This window comes from Anomalospiza imberbis, chromosome 5 (assembly GCF_031753505.1).
Source record: "Anomalospiza imberbis isolate Cuckoo-Finch-1a 21T00152 chromosome 5, ASM3175350v1, whole genome shotgun sequence".
NCBI lineage: Eukaryota > Metazoa > Chordata > Aves > Passeriformes > Viduidae > Anomalospiza > Anomalospiza imberbis.
In genome coordinates this window covers 67,445,019-67,464,089 of record NC_089685.1, presented here as the reverse complement: position 1 = coordinate 67,464,089, position 19,071 = coordinate 67,445,019, and the positions used below count along the sequence as shown (strand labels likewise).

Genomic DNA, 19,071 nt, shown 5'->3' with positions numbered 1-19,071 from the left:
GGCAGGACTTGTCCCCAGTCTCTCCTTTCACCTGCAGAGAACACAAGCAGGGGTGTTGGCACAGTGCGGGTGGGGAGCTCATTGCACTCTGCAGAGAGATTGGTAAAGGGAAAGATGTGTATTTGTAGGTCTCTGCTTAGTACTCCTCACAGGCAAAACACACGGGAATGTAAATGAAAGGCCATGCCCAGAGAGTGAAAATAAACAGCAAAAGGCCTTATGTTTTGAAGATCACGTTTGTGTGCAGGGAGGTGATGACTGGAGATTCAGCCAACAGAATCAGGAGAACACGAGAATGCAGAGAACTTGCCACACTTTTGACTAGACTTCCTCTATCATTTGCTCAATGGCTGGTGGTTTCAATCCCTTTCCTCCTTTTCTTTCACATTCCTCTAAATTTAATTTCTGTCTTCCCCTGTCCTGCTTTCCCTTCTCCTCCAGTGCTCCTACATCTGCCTGCCTTCCATGGGCAGCCTTCCTTTATTAGCCTTCCTTTATCAGTCTTTCCCAAACAAGCCAAGGCCTAACCTGTTATTTTCAGCCAGGCCTCTGCTCCCCCTCTTTGTGTGCCAAGCTCTTTTCCCACCCTGTGTCTCTCTCATCTGTGCAGATCACAAGACCTTGGTGCCATTTGTTTTACTGTCTCTGCAGGGGATACACAATAGGGCCCCTTTGCCAGAAGATTTGGGCACTCCCAGGATAGTCATGCTACCCCTGAAAGCTGATTCCAGCTCTGATGGTGCCTCCTGGGGATGCTCAGGTATGAATGGCCCTTTAGTTCACAGGGACGAGGGAGCCTCTGCATGCTGCAGAGTAGGGTGCTGGGAGAGTGACTCATGCTGGCAGTAGAGTAGAGGAGGGATAGAAAAACTTAGTATAGCCACAGTGCTGCTACATTTTGCCTTTCTTGCAGCATATTCTCCATTTGCTCACACTGGAGAGCATTGTGATCGCAGGGGATTGTGCCTCTGGTCCCAGGGGCATCAGACATGCTTGCCTGGGACTGCTGTGCTGCTCCTCTGCCCGTGCCAGCAGGAAGCCTGCCTGTTTCTGGAACCCCTGCACGGCACAACCAGCTCTAGTCTTGACACATCATGGCTCTATTCCCAGACCATCAAGGTCAGGCTGACTAGGGCTGGCCTCCCGCCATGCTTTGGTGGGTACTGTTCCAAGGGCTCTGCCTCTGCCTTGGGAAGCTCTCTGCACAGCATGGCACTGTGCAGGGAGGTGGCAGCAGCACTCTGTCAGCATCAAAGGCAGCAGTGGGGGTTGTGACTTTGGGCATGAGGGGAGAGGGGCTGAAGCTGGCAGCAGCAGTTCCGTCAACAAGATTCTGCACCAACAGTTGGCTTCTGGGAGCTCAGTAAGATGTATATGGGGATTGTTTCCCCCAGTCTTCACCACTGGTGTTGTCCCTGCCACCATAACAAGCCAGATCCTTCAATGAAGCCCTTCTGCAGATGCTCAAACCTAGGAGGGGTACCAGGAGCTTCTTCTCATCGCAGTGTACCTAAAGAGTCATCTCCTTGGCACAAGTCTCAGTTTTCTCTCCTCCACTTTTAACTCTGACAGAATCTCTCTCCTAATGCAAACTCACACATGCCCCTCCCTCCTTCTCCTTTTCCCTGCCAAACCCCTCCAGGAAACCCAGGAGCAGTGGACTTACACTCGTTCTCAAAGAGATGGAACTGCATCCCTAGCAGGCCGACTGACTTGCAAAATGTGTATGTTGAGGAGCTTTTCTTCTTCGGGCAAAGCTTGAGGATCTGTTGGAGGGAGAGAAGCATCACTGGTGCTGGGGAACAGTGAGGCAAGAACAATACAAACTGCTCAAAGCAAAAAATCTCTGCTAAGTGTACATGGGAGCAATGTTTGCTGAATGACTGGCTCTTTGCTGGAGAGCTGCCTGGAATGCTGCATTTGTAACAACACTTCTGGAATCCTGTAGGCATCTCCCTGGGCTCACTCAGCTCTCTCCCCAAGGTGCTTGATTACCACATGTTGACTTTGAAAGGGTAATTCTCTTCACCAAGGAACAGATCAAAAGGCAAAGGGAAGCCTGTCATAAATACCTTAGAGCTGGGAGCAAGAGTATATGAGAATGCTGCGCTGCCCTTGTACCTCAGCATTAGTTCTTGTGGGCCTGGTTTATCCCATGGAGTAGAGGGATAGCAAGGAGCAGACCCTCTCCCCAGGTTGATAACTGTGCAAATGGCTGCAGAGGAATACCTGGGTAAAGCTCTCTTATCCTCTCCTTCTGCAAAAAGGTTTGGGTTTAGCCTTGCATCTACTACCACCACAGTTTTACTTCGCCATTAAATTCAGCAAACTTCCATTTTGTTTGGCCTCCTGCCAGTCTCAGTGTAACTCTGCTCTCCTGTACCTGCATAATTCCATTGCTGGGGCAGGACACTTTTAAAAATACTCCACACATTTGGGGGTCTGATAAGTACTATCTAGTCTGCTACATCCTTTTCCACTTTAGGAGGCAGTGATTTTAAAGTGTCTGGCAGGAAAGATTTAAAGGGCATGAGAGGGCTCTGTCTACTGTAGTACAAACAAAGAAATGAACCTCCCTTTCATGAAATGAACCTCCCTGCTGGCAAAGGCATGAGAGAGAGCACTAACATTGCTTGGATGGCTGTAGGATGTGACAGTTTGTTTTTTCAAGGGTTTACTGGAGTTTTAGATTAAGTAGGTTTTTAACAGTGAAGGGTCCAGAGCTGTGTCTTACAATGTTGATGAACTGGGAGCTGTCCTTAGAACAGAGGGAAAATGGATGTTGTGGACTGGTTTCAGATTTCCTTACAGAAACCAGGGCAGGTTTAATTACTGCAGTGCCTAATTGCCAAAGCACACTCACCACCAGCAGGTCATTGAAGAGGAAGACTTCCCTTTGATGAGCTGCCTGCTTCTGCACTTTGTTCACATCGGTCACTTCAAACAGGCGGCTGCAGCACACCAGCCGGCGGTGGGGCACCGACAGGACCTGCAGAGAGCACACAAGGGCATGCAGGGGCTGAAGGAGGGACCACTGTGGGTCTCCCCCAACCTCAGACTGCACAAGCCTGGCCACTGACACAATTCCACCCCCTCTGCCCAGACAAATCACCTCCTCACCACCGCTCCTTGCCATCAATTTTCCTGCTAGTGCAGTAACAGAGAAAGCCTTTGTGATCCGGGTAAATCAGAGGGCAGACTAAATGCAACCTTCTTGCTCACACATCCAATCTCTGGCTTCCAATCCTTGGGTCACTGCTCATCCTCTCTCACCCCACTGGACATCTGCAGGTTTCCTGGGCTTTGAGAAATCATCCTGCTTTATTTTGGATAAACACTATGTATGTTCTTGCACTACAGATTGGTTACTGCCAAAGAAGATGTCTGTACTTTGGGGATCTCTTAACCCCAGCAATTTTTCGGGAACTCATTAGAGACAGACAGGTAAAATTGCTTTCTATCACTTTGCCTTTCACTTCCTACACCCTTAAAAGGCCTGAGAGTTTGAAACACTGCAGACCTATCAGCTGAGCCAGCCAGGACCTGCAGTAAAATTCATGGACAAACAACTACAGCACTAGATACTGTAAACTCTGGCCAAGGAGATGCCTCAAAATTAGGAAAGAATGAGATAGCAGGAAATAAAGAGTTTGGAGAAAAAGGAGTACATTTGCAGAGACACACAAGGAAGGTATTACATAAGAGAAGAAAGGCATAGAGGAAAAACACAGAAAAGAGGGCAGGGAGAGAGGTGGGGGACAGAGGGGCTGAGTGGGTGCCAGCAGGGTTATGGGTCCTCACCGTTTTCATTCCAACTATGGACTTCTCCACTTTAGTGACATAAGTTACATGGTCCTCATTAGATTTTAGCTCTTTCTGCTGGATCCTCTCATAGATCCCCACCACCAGCTCCCGAGGGATGTCAGCACCGTCGTCCACCCCTGCCAAACAGAAAATGTTGGGCAGGCCAGCCAGAGAGAAAAGAAAAGGGAAGAAGCAGTGGTCCCTGGCAGGTCATTACTGCCTCTGCACTGTGCAGTGCTGGGAAGGCTGAAGGGGAATAGCAATGCTTCACTTTAGGCTGTCTTCTTTGTTTCTCTAATGCATCTAATGCACCAGCAGGAGACACTGACATCTCTAAGGCCAATGCAGTTGATTTCATTATTCCACTGCTCTGCATGGTGGCTCCTTTCCATGTGTTCCCTAAGGTTTTATAGCCACAATTTCACATTCATATATCTTGGGCCACTCAGCAGTAACCCCTGCATTGATTTTGTATCACCAGAAGTGCTAGATGGGGAGAAGGCCTGTGATGGGATTCAGCAGCTCTTCCTGCCAATGCAAGCGTCATCTCTCATTGTCTGCTTTGTGACCTCCACCATTTTCCTTCTGTGTTGTCTCCTAGGAATAATACTTTCCTGCTATTCTGTTTGCGGTATCTCTGCTTTGACCCTGCCCCTTTCCTCTTTTACATCTCCACCATTTTCCTTCCACCATGGTGACCTCCACCATTTTCCTTCTGTGTTGTCTCCTAGGAATAATACTTTCCTGCTATTCTGTTTGCGGTATCTCTGCTTTGACCCTGCCCCTTTCCTCTTTTACATCTCCTTAGATAATTCTCCATACTTTGCTGTCTGATCCTTTAGAGCCTGGCAGAAAAGGTTTTTTTTTCACCCTTCCCTGAGCCAAACACTGAAAACCAAGTTTCCAGTCCTTCTTCCAAACTGGATTCCTCTATTCATTTTATATTGATTTTCTCTGCATTCCCTCCAGCTCCCTGGTCTGAGATGAACTATCCTGAGTTATGCAGGTGAGGACCTGCTGAAAAATGGAAAGACATTGAGATGTTCTGCTCCCGTACCTACATCCTTGCAAATGTATCCCAAATAACATTTCAAACACAGGCTGCTGAAGCTGCTGGCCTGCAGGTGAGTCTGGATTGAACTGTCTCTCTTTGTCTGTGATAGGATGACATTCACTTGCTCTAATGAGTTGTGGTGTGTTGCACAATGGAGGTGAGTGACCTTCATGCCGATTTAATTAATTGTGGTGCAAACTGACAGTTTTTAAGGCAACTCTAAGTGTAAGTTAACATTAAAAAAAACCCTCTCTTTTGTTAGTGCTATCAATTGTAATGCTAAAGGAGGTGATGGCAGGTAGCAGACCCATTCAGTATCTGTGGAATTAACTTGAAAGAGGGCCTCAGTGCCACATTATACCAGTCTGAACCAGGTGACAAATTGTGGAAGGTGTGGGAGGCTGAGATGACACTTTCCGAACAGCAATCAGGACAAAAAAACAAGTCAAAAGAACCCAGAAAAGTGCAAAATCTTCAGAAAATACAGGAATTTATGCTGGAAAAACTTTGAGGGAGCTTTATATGAATTGCAGATGTGCAGTAAGAGAAACTTGGAAAATGGCTGACCTAGGACGACCTAGGAATGAATATGGCTGGGAAATTAGACAATAATTTGTCTAGACATGATGTCAAAAAGGCCAAACAATACTGAGCTGAGTTAGTAGATCTGAAAATAAGAACAAGGCGGTAGCTCTATATATGAGTATGTTGTGACCGCATCTGAAAAAGTGCTTTTAACAAGATATTACCAGGATGCACAAGACTGACCTTGAAAATAGAAGAAAATTGATTTGGGGAACTGATGTATCAGAAATTGCAAAGAAGTAATGTATGCATGAACTCTGTCACGCCTACAGTTACTATAAGTAATTGCAGACAATTAAGAAGGGGAAGATTTAGCCTGAATAAAAGGAAAATGTGTTCATCTATTCAGAGTAGCAAGTAGGGCTTGTTTAGCACAACCCAGCAGGGTCTAAGAAGGATGGAGCTGAACAATAAGAAAATGTAATACAATGGACTGTTTCCAAGCAATGAGATATCTTAAAAGATGAAGCCATCTCTCAAAGGAAAATGATTGGTTTCTGAGAAGGCTGGACAGCTTTCTGCAGAAAACAAAGTTAATTAGAATTTCCCTTCCCCAGCACCCTAGAAGGCATCTCAAAGGGACTTCCATGTCTGGCTCACAGGCAAGCAGCAGAAGACCTGGAGAAAGGCAGTTCCAGTACATTTTTCCTGCCTTCATCTAGGCAAAATTTAGAAAAGCAGGAGGTCAAAAAAGAAAAATCAAGGCAGAATCCTCACCTCTCAGATTGCGAATGAAGTCCTCCAGCATCATCTTCCTGTCAGGCTTGATGTTGGGGCTGTACATGTCTGTGTTGAGGAGGATGATTGCAAAGGCCAAGATGAAGATGGTGTCCGGGTTGTGAAACTGCTGGACTACATCTGGGTTACACATGCAGTACCTCTGGCTGCAGCAGGAGGGATGCACACACTTAACATGGAACATGGGAGGAGCCCTCTGCTCCAGCTTGGCAATGGCTTTACCACAAGCAGATCATATTCCTTTCACTCCACCTCTCACACATAAGAGAAGGAACCCACTGTGCTCTGAAGGCAAATTTCCCCACCAATGGCTGAAGTAGGCCACTGAAACTTCAACCTTCCTGTCCTCAGGAACCAAAAAAGCAAGTGAGACTGGAGTGGACTCCTCAGAGTGTGTCAGTACATAAGTGTAATACAGGAGGTGTCTGCTCCAGCCTGCCTTGCTAAGCATTCCTTTGGATGCACCAAGGGAGAACCGAGCAGCCCTGCAAACCCTCTGCTTCTCTTCCTGTGAGTCACCAATGATCAGGGAATCCCTTGCTGGAAGCCATATCAGGACTGGCCTCACTCTGGCCCCGGTACTCTTCATGCCACTGAACATCTGACAAGGCCACAGCTGTGGCTCAGCAGTGGCACAGAGGACTCCATCCTTCAGGAGCCCCTCCATGATCCCCCTCTTGGGAAGGGAAGTCTGTGGGCGTTCTCTCCATGACTGCTGTTTTTTTGCCTTGGATGTGTTGTGTTCCCTGCCTCCCCTGGTTGCAGCAGTGGGGCTGCAGGGCTCCTTCTCTTACCTGAAAGCCTCGATGAGCCGCTCCACCTTCTGTGCCTCCCCCTGCACACGGATGTGGGCCTGGAATTTCCGCAGGGCTTCGTCCAGCTCCATGCCTGAGAAGTCCATCTCGTCCACCACGCAGCTGTGAGAGGGGGACACAGCCTTCATCAGAACATCCTCCAGTGGATGATGCCAGGCAGGCTCCTCCACTGTGGTACTGAGGCCCAGTCCCCAAAGGAAATCCCATGGGAGGGGCCCTGAGACATCACTATGACTTCCTGGATCCTGCTTACCACAGGCAATGATTTCACTCAAGTGATTCCTGCATTCTACAGCTGGTGAACAATTCTTGTGCTTTACTATGTATTTATATATATGTGGGTGTGTGTATGCATACACTGTCATACATACATATCACACCACAGACAGCATATACATTCACATGAGCGTATACAGAGAAAGTATGGGTGTATATATATATGTATTGATACTTACCTGTATCTACATAGATATATAGACATCTACACTGACATAGCTATTTAGACACCTGTATCAATATCAATAGGACCAGAATCAGCTCAGAGAAAATAGGAAATGGAAGCTGTTGTACGGAAATAACACGTAACATTACCTGCTCATCTGGTGTCACTTTGCATTTTAGCATGATTCACTGCCCACTGGAAATTCACGGCAAATTTAGATACCCCAAGAATACCCCAAGATACCTCTCTTATTTCCCACTAAAGCATTCTCATCTTATAAAGGCCCTGTTGTTATTCTCCAAAACCTACCGCTACAATACTTGCTCTCTGTATTAGTCAAATAATCTACTTGTTCTTATTCTTACTGCATGATATTTCAATCACTTGTAACGACAACACCTTTCTCATGTGGCTTCAGCACATTCTGTTAGCATATTCCTACCTTTTGTGCTCAGGTCATTACTGCAAGCATTAATCAAAAGAAACCCCTGTTCATAATGTCCCTTAGGCCAAACTTCCCATTTCAGCAGAGTATGTAGGCACTAATGTCTGTATCAGCCAATTTGCTCCCCTGTTTATGATTCCTCTGCTAATTTCTCTCTCTTCCACTCTCAACAAAAAACTTCTCATGTCCAAAGCTTTGCTGAAGTCTAGATTTATATTCTGCATGTCCCCTGTCTAGAAACTAGTTATTCTAACAAAGACAGACATTGAATTACTCTATTTTCCACTGACTTTGTCATTATTCTTTCCCAAAAATAAATTTTTGAAACTGAAATACTGTCTGACAGATGAAGAAAATCATAGGTGCCAAAATCCCACCTTCCTTAAATACAAAGTTACTAATTTGCTAATGGGACCCCCTTGACATTAGAAGTGCATTAAAAATTCAAGAACTTCATATTTTCTGCTGCTTTTTACCTTGGATGCTACTTCTATTAGCCCCTTAACCCCTTTATTTAATTCTTTGTATTGTGTTTGGGTTGCTTTGTTATGTGGTAAAGGATAAACTGATCCCAAATTTAAGGAAGGTTATTAGGGAGGAAATTTTCCCCAAGACAGGTTGTCTGGGATTTTATGAGGAGTGGCATATGGAAAAAAAAGAGGGGGAGGGGATTAGCTCTCTTCTGGATCCTTCTGTTTCCTAGGATTATCTGGAAATTTTGCCAAAGAAACCTCTACTAATAAAGGGATATGCTGTTACCAGTTTCTTCCTTTCTGAGATAAACTGGGGGTGTGTCTGTCGATCGCTTCTAAGTGCTGCAGTTAGCTGTGGGTTGTTGGAAAGTGGTTTATGAACTAAGCTGTTGAGTGCCACGATTTTTATTCTAGCCTTGCTAGAATAAAAATCTGTTGCACAGTTCCTCAAATGGGTGAGAGACAGAGTTCAAATGCTCAGAAATGTCTCTGCATTCCTCCATTGCCTTATTGATTCAGGAGTTATCATCATTTAACTGGGGTGACACCCACAGAATAACTTATCAAGAGCTCTGACTGAACATAAAGTGCTTTGTATCTTCTGAGGTTGGACTTGTTACAACCTCAGCTAGGAATTGTGGGCTCTTTTTCTGCATAAAGTCCATATAATCAAAATTCAGAAACCAATAGGGAGCAAGGGAAGAGAATCAAAGGGACTGGTCTCATAGGAAATCTTCTATGAAATATTTTTTTATCTGTCCAAGAGGGTGGACTGCAGAAACACTTGGCAATGAGAAAAACTTCCTTCACTGCATCTTTCCTCTTTTATTTTTATTTTTCTCATATTTATACTCAGTCCCTTGGGTTAACATCAAGGCATTCTGCTTCTTGGAATTTTTCACCGATAGTAAAATGTTTTCCTCTTGTTAGTTATTGTGTTCACAGCTGCAACCACCTCTGCACTTGGGCTTTTGTTATTATTTTTTAATCCTTTCCAATGTGCAAGCATTTCTCAGCACTGACCCTGGTGATTTTGCTGCTATTGTCTGCTTCCAGACATGTGAACACTGAGTCATTGCATGCCCCAGGGACACCTGCTAAGGTCACCCTAGTAGACCCAATCCACCAGCATTAAGTCATCTATCTTTTGCTTACTCCTTCCCTCTTTGATCAGTCTTTCCCCTCCGCCCAGGCTGCCCTAAAATATCCTCCCCTTTGTGTACAAATCTCAAGTCAATGCCCTTAATACAGAAAGCAGCGAGTCTTCATTAGGACAAATAGGACAAGGCAGCTGTTCATAGCTCTTTTCAAACTCAAACAGGCATTGCTACTTGAGTTATGCTTGGATTCTCCTATGTGAGTTTCTCTCACAGACTGACTGATGCAGGTTTACTTTGTAAATTCTAGCTCCTGTGAGTCTCTTCCATTTGTTTCTCAGTCCAAAGAACAGGGTCCTCTATCCTGCTTACTAAGAAAAGTTGACCAGGCAGAAAGGACAGGTTAGGAAGAATGTTTGATTCAAGCAAAGTCAGCCTGTGCTTGGATTTGATTTATCTGACAAATCCTGTGCCAAAGGTATGAAGAACAGCTCCTAGAGGAGCCATCAGGTACCAAGCTGCTATTTCTGCTGTTAGACAGGCAGAAAGAAAGATGGATCAGACTTGTCTGTTGCTTTTGTGTGCAAATTTGACACAGCAAAGTCCATTCAAAGAGCCAAACAGCCTTGTGCTATGGGTCTGCCATGTTCCTCCTCCTCTTCTAGACAGCTGGAAGTTTTGCAGCCTTCCCTGACTTCAGATTCCTGCACAGACTCGCATTAACTTTCCAAATGCACTCTGGTAACTGTGTCAGACATCCCCTGAAATGCAGCACAACTTTTCTTCGTGAAACCAGACCAAGGAGGTCTTTTCTTTTCAAGGTAGAGACCATGGAAGCTGACAAAGGATATGAGAGCGGGTGGCTCTCTGCCTCCAAGGAATAAATCAAAAACTTATGTGCACATGCTAAAACCAGTGCTGAGTTCATTCTCCCACAAACAGCTGGACACCTGTGAGATGCCTGTTCCAGGAGGCTTGAGAGATGATGATACAGGGACACAGTTTCAACTCCTTTCTGCCTAGGAACTTACAACAAGCCACACAAATTGAACCCACAGTGCATCAAGAGGTTCATTTAGTCCACTATCTGCAAGGATATGACTTTGGATATTTGGATCATGTTGTTGGAGTGAGCAGGAAAAAAGCTGGCTCCCTGGCTCATAAACAAGGGGTGGGGGTTGAGGACTCTTGGCCACCTGTGTACATGAAGATTTTGATCTGCGCTGAGGCACCTCACAACAACAAGCAGAGAATTCCACACCGGGTTCCAGGACCAAAGAGTGGGCTCCTAGCTGTTGTCTCTGCTGTAGCCTCCTAGGCTACAGGGAAAAGATCCCCCTAAAAGTAGGTGGACATAATGGCAGAAGAGCTGTGAGGATTTAGCACAGGGCTAAGCACGGCAAAAGAGTCTGTGGCAAAAGGGTTCAGTGAAGACGGGAAGCAGCTGTATCATGTGGGGCTGGGATCTGCTCACCCAAGTGTAATGACCTATTTTCCAGCTTTTCCGCTCAGGTGACAATGCAGCAGGAGCTGGGATGCAACTAAAAGCATCTGTAATGAACCTGCAGCCTCCACTCAGGGAGGGAGCAAGGGGGGAGGCAGCCAGGTGGAAAGTTTAAAATCACAAGGCACAAAGATATTAATGAAAACTATCCCTTTCCTCAGCCTCTCTAATTCTACAAGCTTTCTGAGGGTGAATCAGGATTTGGGTGAATTGTAGAAGAGCTCAGCTCCCTGGAAGAAAACTGCCCTGTATGTGCGAACTGAACAGAAAGAAAAGTTAGCAGGACTCCCTGATTCCATGCACCAGTGGGCACAGGTGTGTGTCCCAATCCTGCCCTCCCCACCCTCTTGGGAAGGACAGTGTCTGCAATGGAGACCAGGGCCCACACTAGTCTTCCCTTTCTGGAGAATGCTACGGGATTGGTGTATTGCCTATTTTCCCCCTGGGCTGTCCTGCCTACTCACCCTCCCATGGCTGTTGGTAGCTCACATGGCTACTTTCTTGGGAATCTACTCCTTCCCAAGTTTCCCTGGGGACTAGGCAGACTCAAGCTGCACATTCAGCCTGTATAGACCTGGCATGGGAAGGCCGTTCTTCCTCACATTTGGTGTGTGCTACAGCCTTGCTTGCAGCTGGAGGTCAGAAGTGCCTAACACGTTCTTCCCGCTGTCCTGTTTCCATCACATCCTTACCTATTGCTCCTGCTCAAACCCTCCTGTGATGAAAGTCCCCTACTGATCCTCTGTAGCATCCTCAGTAAGAAGGAGAAAAAGGGCTAGTTTGGGTTAACCTGACAAGTCCATTCTGTCTGTCCAAGAGGAACCTAATTCTTCTCTGAGAGGAGTGCCTTTGCTGGGCTCCCAGCTCTGCATGTACCGAGAGCAGCTTTTCTCTCCCTGACTTTCCATGACAGAGAGAGAAGACAACACAGCCTTGACAGACAGGAGACCTGCTCAACCCCAGGGAGAGTGTCTTCAACAGCAACTTCTACTCTTAACACCAACCAGACCCCAGCTCAACACAATGTCTCCTCTGCTGGAATCTCTGCCCATTTCTCCTCTGACAACAAGTGCACCAGCACAGCCACATCTGCACTTCCAAATCCCACAAGCTGAACACAAACCATCCAGTACCAGCACAGCTGACTCCATTCATGAAATCACTCACATTATCTTGTTCATGAATGAACTATGAATGGAAGTAATTCCTGAGTCAGGAACAGGTGGAGGTGAAGAATAGACTAAAGTGAAGGAAAGTATGAAGAAAGGAGAACAAAAGTAACAAATAAACACAGAATGAACAAAGGATGCAAGAATGATGATGTGTCATATTAAAACTATGTGTTAATGCCTTGGGCCTGACTTTTTCAAAGAAACAGAATTATTTTTCTGCAGTACTTGACAAATAGATTTGATTAAAACTGCTCAGTACCACATGGGTCCTTTAATGGGTCAGGCTACCTCTCTCCAGCTGTTTTCCCTGGACTGGTAGACACTGAAACCCTGGGGCAGGTCTCCAGTGACTCCCTCTCACTGGCTGCAGGACAGCAAGTAGAAGGAGATTCTTGGATCTTACTGGATCTTCTTAGATTCTTCTGGATGCTGATCACAGTGAATGGTTATTTTGTGAGATGCTTAAAATAGGTTACAAGTGGGATTTATGCCCTGCAACACAAAATGCCTAAAAGCTGCACATCCAGACTAAACTAGCACACCGAGAAAAACAACACTCTTGAGGGCCCGCTGTCTCTCCCTTGACAAAAGGAATTAATAAATTTCTAGAAGACACTAAACTTGGTGGTGGCCAACAACAAGTGAGATAAATCCTAGTTTTAAAGACTGAAGTATTTTCTATACAAGAAGATTACATACTGCATCTTCCTAAAGAGACAGACCTGAGTGTTCCAGTGTTATCAATGCGTGTGTGTCAATTATAGTCAGAAACTGTTGAAAATCTCCTGCTCTCTCTGTTGTTCCTCTTGACTAGCATGTAGAACTACTTGTGAATTATCCAGACACCTTTTTTGAGTTCCAAGAAAATCAGTGAAAGGTTGAAAGATAAGAGCAGGAAGATGGAATTGAGACTATAATTTCAGGGCATTTATGTGCTGGGCATGAAGGTGTGGGAAGGCAAAATAGCTCACCAAAGTGCTCAATCCTCATAAAATGCTTTCCTCATCTAAGCCCCTTCCCTTTTACATAAAAGGCTTTGCAACCAGCATAGCAGTTCTCTGGAGTTTTACATTTACTGGTGGCAGTAAAGGGGGATCATCTTCACAGTGCCAAATGCCACTCTGCACTCCTGAGCTCTGCTGTTTGACAGCAGGAACAGGCTTCTCTGACAGCCAGCACAGCTTCAGTATCTGCAGAAGCCAAGAGAACTCTGCAGAGTACAGACTTACGTCTGGACATTACAGCTGAGTCTGGAGTTTGTAACCTGGGCAGCTCTGCCCTGCCTCCAAATGCACAAGGGAGGCTGACTCTTTTGCAGATGTTTCAAAAGCTGTCCTATTATTTATTTATGCAGCTGAGTTAATTCAACCTGGATGCAATAGAAACATTGCTTACAATACACAATTGCAACATAAGTTTTCACATCAAGCAAAAGCTAAACTAACACAGCAAGAGGCATCAATAATTGAAATTGCTTTTGGGAGGTAGAGGAGGCTCCAGGGTCAGTTTTGGGATGTGAAAGAGCACAGACATCTCTGTATGCATACAGGCTTCCTCACTGCAGGTGATCTGAGCCTGTCCAAGCACTACTGCCTGCTCATGGCCACCCTGCCTGGGCATTTGACCTCAGCAGGACGAAGTGCCAGTTCTTCTTCTGCCCATCTGGGCCACAAAAATGACTGTGGTATTGGGCAAATCACGCAAAAGCTACTGTATGAAGTCTCCTGTCTGCTGCACACTCTCCAGGGAATACCGTGTACCTTAACATTACTAAGTGTGGATGGTTGTGGGGACAGCAAGACAGCCCTTGTAGAGTCTATTCTCCTGACCTGTGTCAGTGTTTCTGAGCTAGTTTGATGGGAGTTGGATGGGGAATGAGAACCAGACAAGGTCTTAGACAGTTCTAAAATGCCAAAAGGTCTTTGATCTGCCTCTTGCTCCCATAGAAACAGATCATAAGTTGTGACCAGCCCTTAGATACAGTGCACTGGAAATGTCAACACACTACACTACACTACACTGCCAGCCCTCTTTTTCCTGCAGCATGGACAGGAAAAATATCCAGGATTATAATTTTGGGCCATGATTTCTCCTTTCAATGCCTTATTTCCATGCATGACACACTGCTGGGTGTGCAGCCATTGCCCATCCAGCTCTCATAAGCGGTTGATGAAAAATTTGCTTGCAAAACCCACCAACTATGCTCAAGCATACCCCCAAGCTCAGAACTGACACAGGAAGAAAGTACCTTCAAATGACACTGCTACAACCAGCTGAATGTGCATGTTTTTTTCTTCCTGTTTTAGAAAATTCTACATATATTTTAAGTCCACTTTTATCTGTGCCTTTACGGAAGACGAATCAGGCGTTTATTGTGAAGAGGGCATGGCAGCACAGATTGTTAGTGCAAGCATATCATCTGTTGCCTGGCAAGATCAGACACAGGTTTGAACCCTGAACTCAGACCCAGTTGTTTGATACATGCTCAAGTACACACAGTCCCTGCCCAAGATGTGTCCATGTAGACACAGCCTCAGTATCTCGGTCCCCATCTTTGAGCCTTGTTTTCTACAGATGTTAATAGGATGGGCAAGGCCATTCCTTCACTGAATATTTGGAGTGTTACCATGAGAGGGGCAGTGGAAAATTCTAGTAATGAGCATGATGGAGTAGGGCCACCTGCTCCAGTGGCCCCCATGCCTCATGCAGAAACAAGACAGGCAATCCCAGTGTAGCAGCTCCTGGGCACCGAGGCTGGGAGGCTGACACCAGGCTTTGCAATAGGCACTGTTCTCAAGAGCTGCTGATGCTGAGTTTGTAGTCCCATGTGAGGCAGAGGAACATGTTCATTTGCAGGGATGATGCCAAATTTACAATTACAAGGAAGTGTCAGCCTATTGTTTTTGCAATATTTCCATGTGCGTGCAGAGGCTAGGTTTGGACTTGAGCAGGTTATCTGTGAGGGGAAGCAGCCCACAAATTGCTTACTGGAGAAAAAGAGGCAATTACTTTTAATTGCAGTTCTCAGCGTGAAGAGACTGGACAGCACATGTGTCTTGTTGCCGAACAAATCAGTACTTCTACAGTATATTCAAAAAAGAGATGGCCCAAAGGTCAGGTCAATAAGAATTGCAGCAATAAGAAGCAGCAATTGCAGCTGGAATTAATTTTAAAATTTAGGCCTAGATTTGGGTCTTGGAATTTGGCATCCTCCAGTCTTTCTCTGGAGTAGAAGTGGGTATGTGGATGGGATTTGGAACTTCTTTCTGGTTTGGTTCAAGAGAAACCACTGCAAAATTCAAGGGAAATAGAGAACATTTTGGAGAATAGGAGAATGTAATAAAAGACCCAGTGCAAAGGACTTCCAGCCTAATGGAAAGGCAGCTCTCACTAAGAGCTGTGCTTCTGCACAATAAAAGGAAGATGCAGCTGAGTGCTGGTCATGCCTTGAAATGGGTCTCTGAATGAAAGAGGAGAGATGTGCAGGCTGAGAGATGCATGGCTTGTGACCAGGAGAGGCTCACAGTGAGAGAATTGAAGGTAACAATCCAGCAAAGGCAGCCAGTGAACAGAAGCAGGAAGGAAACCTCAGATTTTGTTCTGAAAAGGGGCAGCTCAACTTGTTGGAGATTTTGGAGTGGGGATGTTCCTCAGTGTTCCACGGCTGCTGTGGCAATGACAAGCCCTTAGTAGCATGTTTTCATATGCAGGACTCATCACCACAAACAGGACCTTGTAATTATCCTCGTAATGCAGTTGGACAAACTCAAAGGGCCACTAATTTCCAACGTGGACAGAAAGGGAACTGAGTATGTGGCCAGCATTCACTTCTCCCTGCTGGTCTCACAGCAAGAAGCAGATATTTTCCTCCTGTCTCTTAGCACTTCCCAGAAGGCATCAGAGGTACTTTATATGAATGGGATGAGATGTCAGCCAAAGAGTTTCCCAGCCCCCAAACCTGCCAGCAGCACTTGTTCTATCACCTGAGAGTACTGAGCTCCTGCTAGCTGAACGCAGGCCTCCTGAGGAAGGACGGAAATGAAAGGACTGATGATATGAAGGGTGACACACATAGCTGAGAAATGTGTTGAAGGATGCCAGATAGGGACCGGCAATGGTGGAGTTCCTAAAGAATGGCGGCAAAGGGGGCTCTTGCTGGTGCAGCCAGGGGCAGAGTGGGCTGGAAACTCCTTTAGAGTGGAGGGAGGAGGGGAAGAGATTTCCACACTTACTCCAGAACATCCCTGTTGAACTGCTTCTTGCTGTTGCCCAGGAATTCCCCAATCATCTGGCGGCTGAGGCCTTTCCGCTGCAGCAGAAAGTGTGCCACCCCAATGGGGGTGTCTGGGATGAAGCCTCGGGAGATCAGGAACTGGATCCCTTTGTCTGGGTTTCTGGAAGGGAAGGACAGAGACATGGTGAGTTTGCATGAGCTCTTGGAGGCATTGTTGCCTCTGGCTCATCCCATGGCTTGCATCAATACAGCCCTTGGTATGTGCCTGGGCTCCTATGCCTTCACGTGTGTGTCAGGAACGGGACTGATTTGGGTTAGGAAAAGTGTCTTGCTGTGTGCCCCCCTAGCTGCTGCTGAGGACAAAAAGATGTCATAGGACCTGCTGTGTCACTTGCAGCACCTGCTGTCACCTGGTAATCACAAGTGGCATCCCACTGCCACAACGAATCCTACTGCATTGTACCATGCCTCATTAGCGACTCTTCTGCCATCCATCTGCTCCACAGTCAGAGGCTCTTCCCTCTGTGAAGAAACTTAGGAGACATTGCTGCCATGGTCTATGGACAAACGAGGCTCAAGGCTCCAAGGGGCATAACCAAAAGCAGACACTTTTTCTGTTTAAACAAAGAATTTTGTTTTTCATACATTTTCAACGTTCATTGTAGAGTGATACATTTTTACCTTCCTCACCTGAGCTTGATGTTGGCTGCCTGAACAGAAATCCCATACTCAGATTTGTTTATCTCCCCTCTACTTCCCCCACCCTTAGCTGCGTTTTATTTCCCACCTCTATTGATTCATGCCCTCCGGCAAAAATCTTTGTGTGTGAGAGAAGGCACCCAGAGAATACTTTGTCAGAAGAAGGGAGGGAGCAGTGTGCAGCTCCCAGACAGAGGGCTTTTCTCCCTCTATGGCTGTGAGCATCTCTCTGAGAACAGGTCTGGTGCTGAGTGGGCCTGATTGCCTGGCTGTGGGAGTGATTTTCTGCTTCTTAATGTGCCAGTGTCTGTGCCTGCACACACAGCTCTTATAGAAGCAGAGTGGTTTGGGTTGGGAGCGACCTTTAAAGGCCATCTACTCCAGCTCTCCTGCAGCGAGTGGGGACATTTTCAACTAGATCAGGTTGCTCAGAGAACCTTCCAACCTGATATTGTATATCTCTAGGGATGAGGCATCCACCACCTCTCTGGGCAACCTGTACCAGTGTTTCACCACCTTCATTGTAAAAATCTTCTTCCTTACATCTAATCTAAACTGGCCCTCCTTCAGTTTAACAGCATTACCCCAGGTTCTATTGCCAGAGGCCCTGATAAAACATCTGTCCCCATCTTTCTGTCCTGGTTTATAAGCCCTGGTGTATCCCGAGAGTGGCTGTGAGCCCATGTGGTGCCTGTCTCACAACGCAGACAAGAACAAACAGTATGTGTGTATTGTGCAGGAAGTTTTCCTCCTATATTTCAGTCTGCCCCACTGAAGGGTCTCTGTCATGATGCACTGTGCTGAGGTGAATCACTGCAATGGCAGGAAGATTGCCACATTTCTTTGGATCTCTGAGCTGGTGAGTGGAGAGAGGTAAGAGGGTGACTTCATTAAATGATGTCATGCTTCCATCATTAATCCAAATTCAGGGTTCTTTGTCAAGGCTCAAGGAGTGAGTTTGCTCAGGCAGTTTCCTGGGGTGAGGAAAGAATAGGATGATATTTCAGAGCACGTGAATGCATGATATGCATAGGCACAGACTGTGACATTGTCAGGTGGTGAAGTATGTGGGTGAGCAACATATGTCTAGTTATAAGAGGAGCTGCATTCAGCAGAATGGCCTGCTCCTTACAGGGGCCTCATGGACATGTAAAAAGTAGATGGGCTTGAAATAGCTCTGCTTACTCTGTAATATCAAAAGAAAATATCCTGGGCAGTGTGGCATCACTGGGGAGAGGGCTGCAAGAACAATCAGCCCATTAAATTTATAAATAGGAGAGGTGCAAGATCTGATACTGAAAATCCCAGGCCTTCTTCAGGGAAAAGCAACAATGCACCTTCTTTATTATCACACAGACCTATTGGTTCACCACTGAAGAGTGCAGGTAAAGTTCCCTGCTAAGTGCAAAAGTGATAAGGTTGGGACACAAGTCAAACTAAGCACCAGAGATTCATAAAATGCACATCCACCTGCACACTTTGGTATTTGGCAGGGGACAGTATGGCGTTCACAACACGAGGATGAACTCAGTTACACCTGTGTGACTCCAAAGTCACTGGACTGACTTTGGATCCACTCCAGAGGAGTTGAGAGTTTAATATGGCCAGAAAAAATGCACACACCAGCATGGATGTGCAGGTTTCAGTAGAGATGGTACACACAATGCCATCAAAGGATGCAGGACAAAACAGTCCAGCTGTGACAGCCCTCCTGTACTGCCTAGACTATAAGTCAAAAATTCTTTCACTAACAGCAGCCTTTCATCAGTTTTTCCCAGGATTCAATTTGTTCTGCACACAATCCTCATAGCAATACAGCATCTGTGCCACTGAACACCTGCAGATGTATCCCACGTAGTGCAGCACGCAGCTTTTACCCAGAGGTGCAGCAGACAATTCTACTCCTCTCTCTCCTGAGCCTGGTCCCTGCTATTCATTTTTGGTGTTGCAGGGGTGCTAAGCAGAGCCAGCAAATGCTGCGGGATTCCTCACGTCCTGCTGTCTTTCCC

The 19,071-nt window shown here is 46.1% G+C and overlaps 1 protein-coding gene and 1 long non-coding RNA gene across 5 annotated transcripts in view; one reads left to right on the top strand and one right to left on the bottom strand.

Moving 5' to 3' along the window:
• IQSEC3 (IQ motif and Sec7 domain ArfGEF 3) overlaps nt 1-19,071 on the bottom strand; it is a 97,588-nt gene that overhangs the window by 10,422 nt on the left and 68,095 nt on the right. For all 4 annotated transcript variants that reach the window (XM_068191721.1, XM_068191725.1, XM_068191723.1 and 1 more), the window contains exons 5-10: nt 16,362-16,523; nt 6,976-7,098; nt 6,161-6,327; nt 3,802-3,941; nt 2,864-2,989; nt 1,667-1,766 (exon numbers count right to left, since the gene is read on the bottom strand). In XM_068191721.1, the coding sequence (XP_068047822.1) occupies nt 1,667-1,766; nt 2,864-2,989; nt 3,802-3,941; nt 6,161-6,327; nt 6,976-7,098; nt 16,362-16,523 (818 nt within the window). The remainder of the gene's footprint in view (nt 1-1,666; nt 1,767-2,863; nt 2,990-3,801; nt 3,942-6,160; nt 6,328-6,975; nt 7,099-16,361; nt 16,524-19,071) is intronic.
• Nucleotides 54-19,071, top strand: part of LOC137474817 (uncharacterized) — a 55,471-nt gene continuing 36,453 nt past the window's right edge. Inside the window, exons 1-3 of the long non-coding RNA XR_010999510.1 lie at nt 54-760; nt 4,774-4,928; nt 6,009-7,294. This is a non-coding gene — a long non-coding RNA (uncharacterized lncRNA). The remainder of the gene's footprint in view (nt 761-4,773; nt 4,929-6,008; nt 7,295-19,071) is intronic.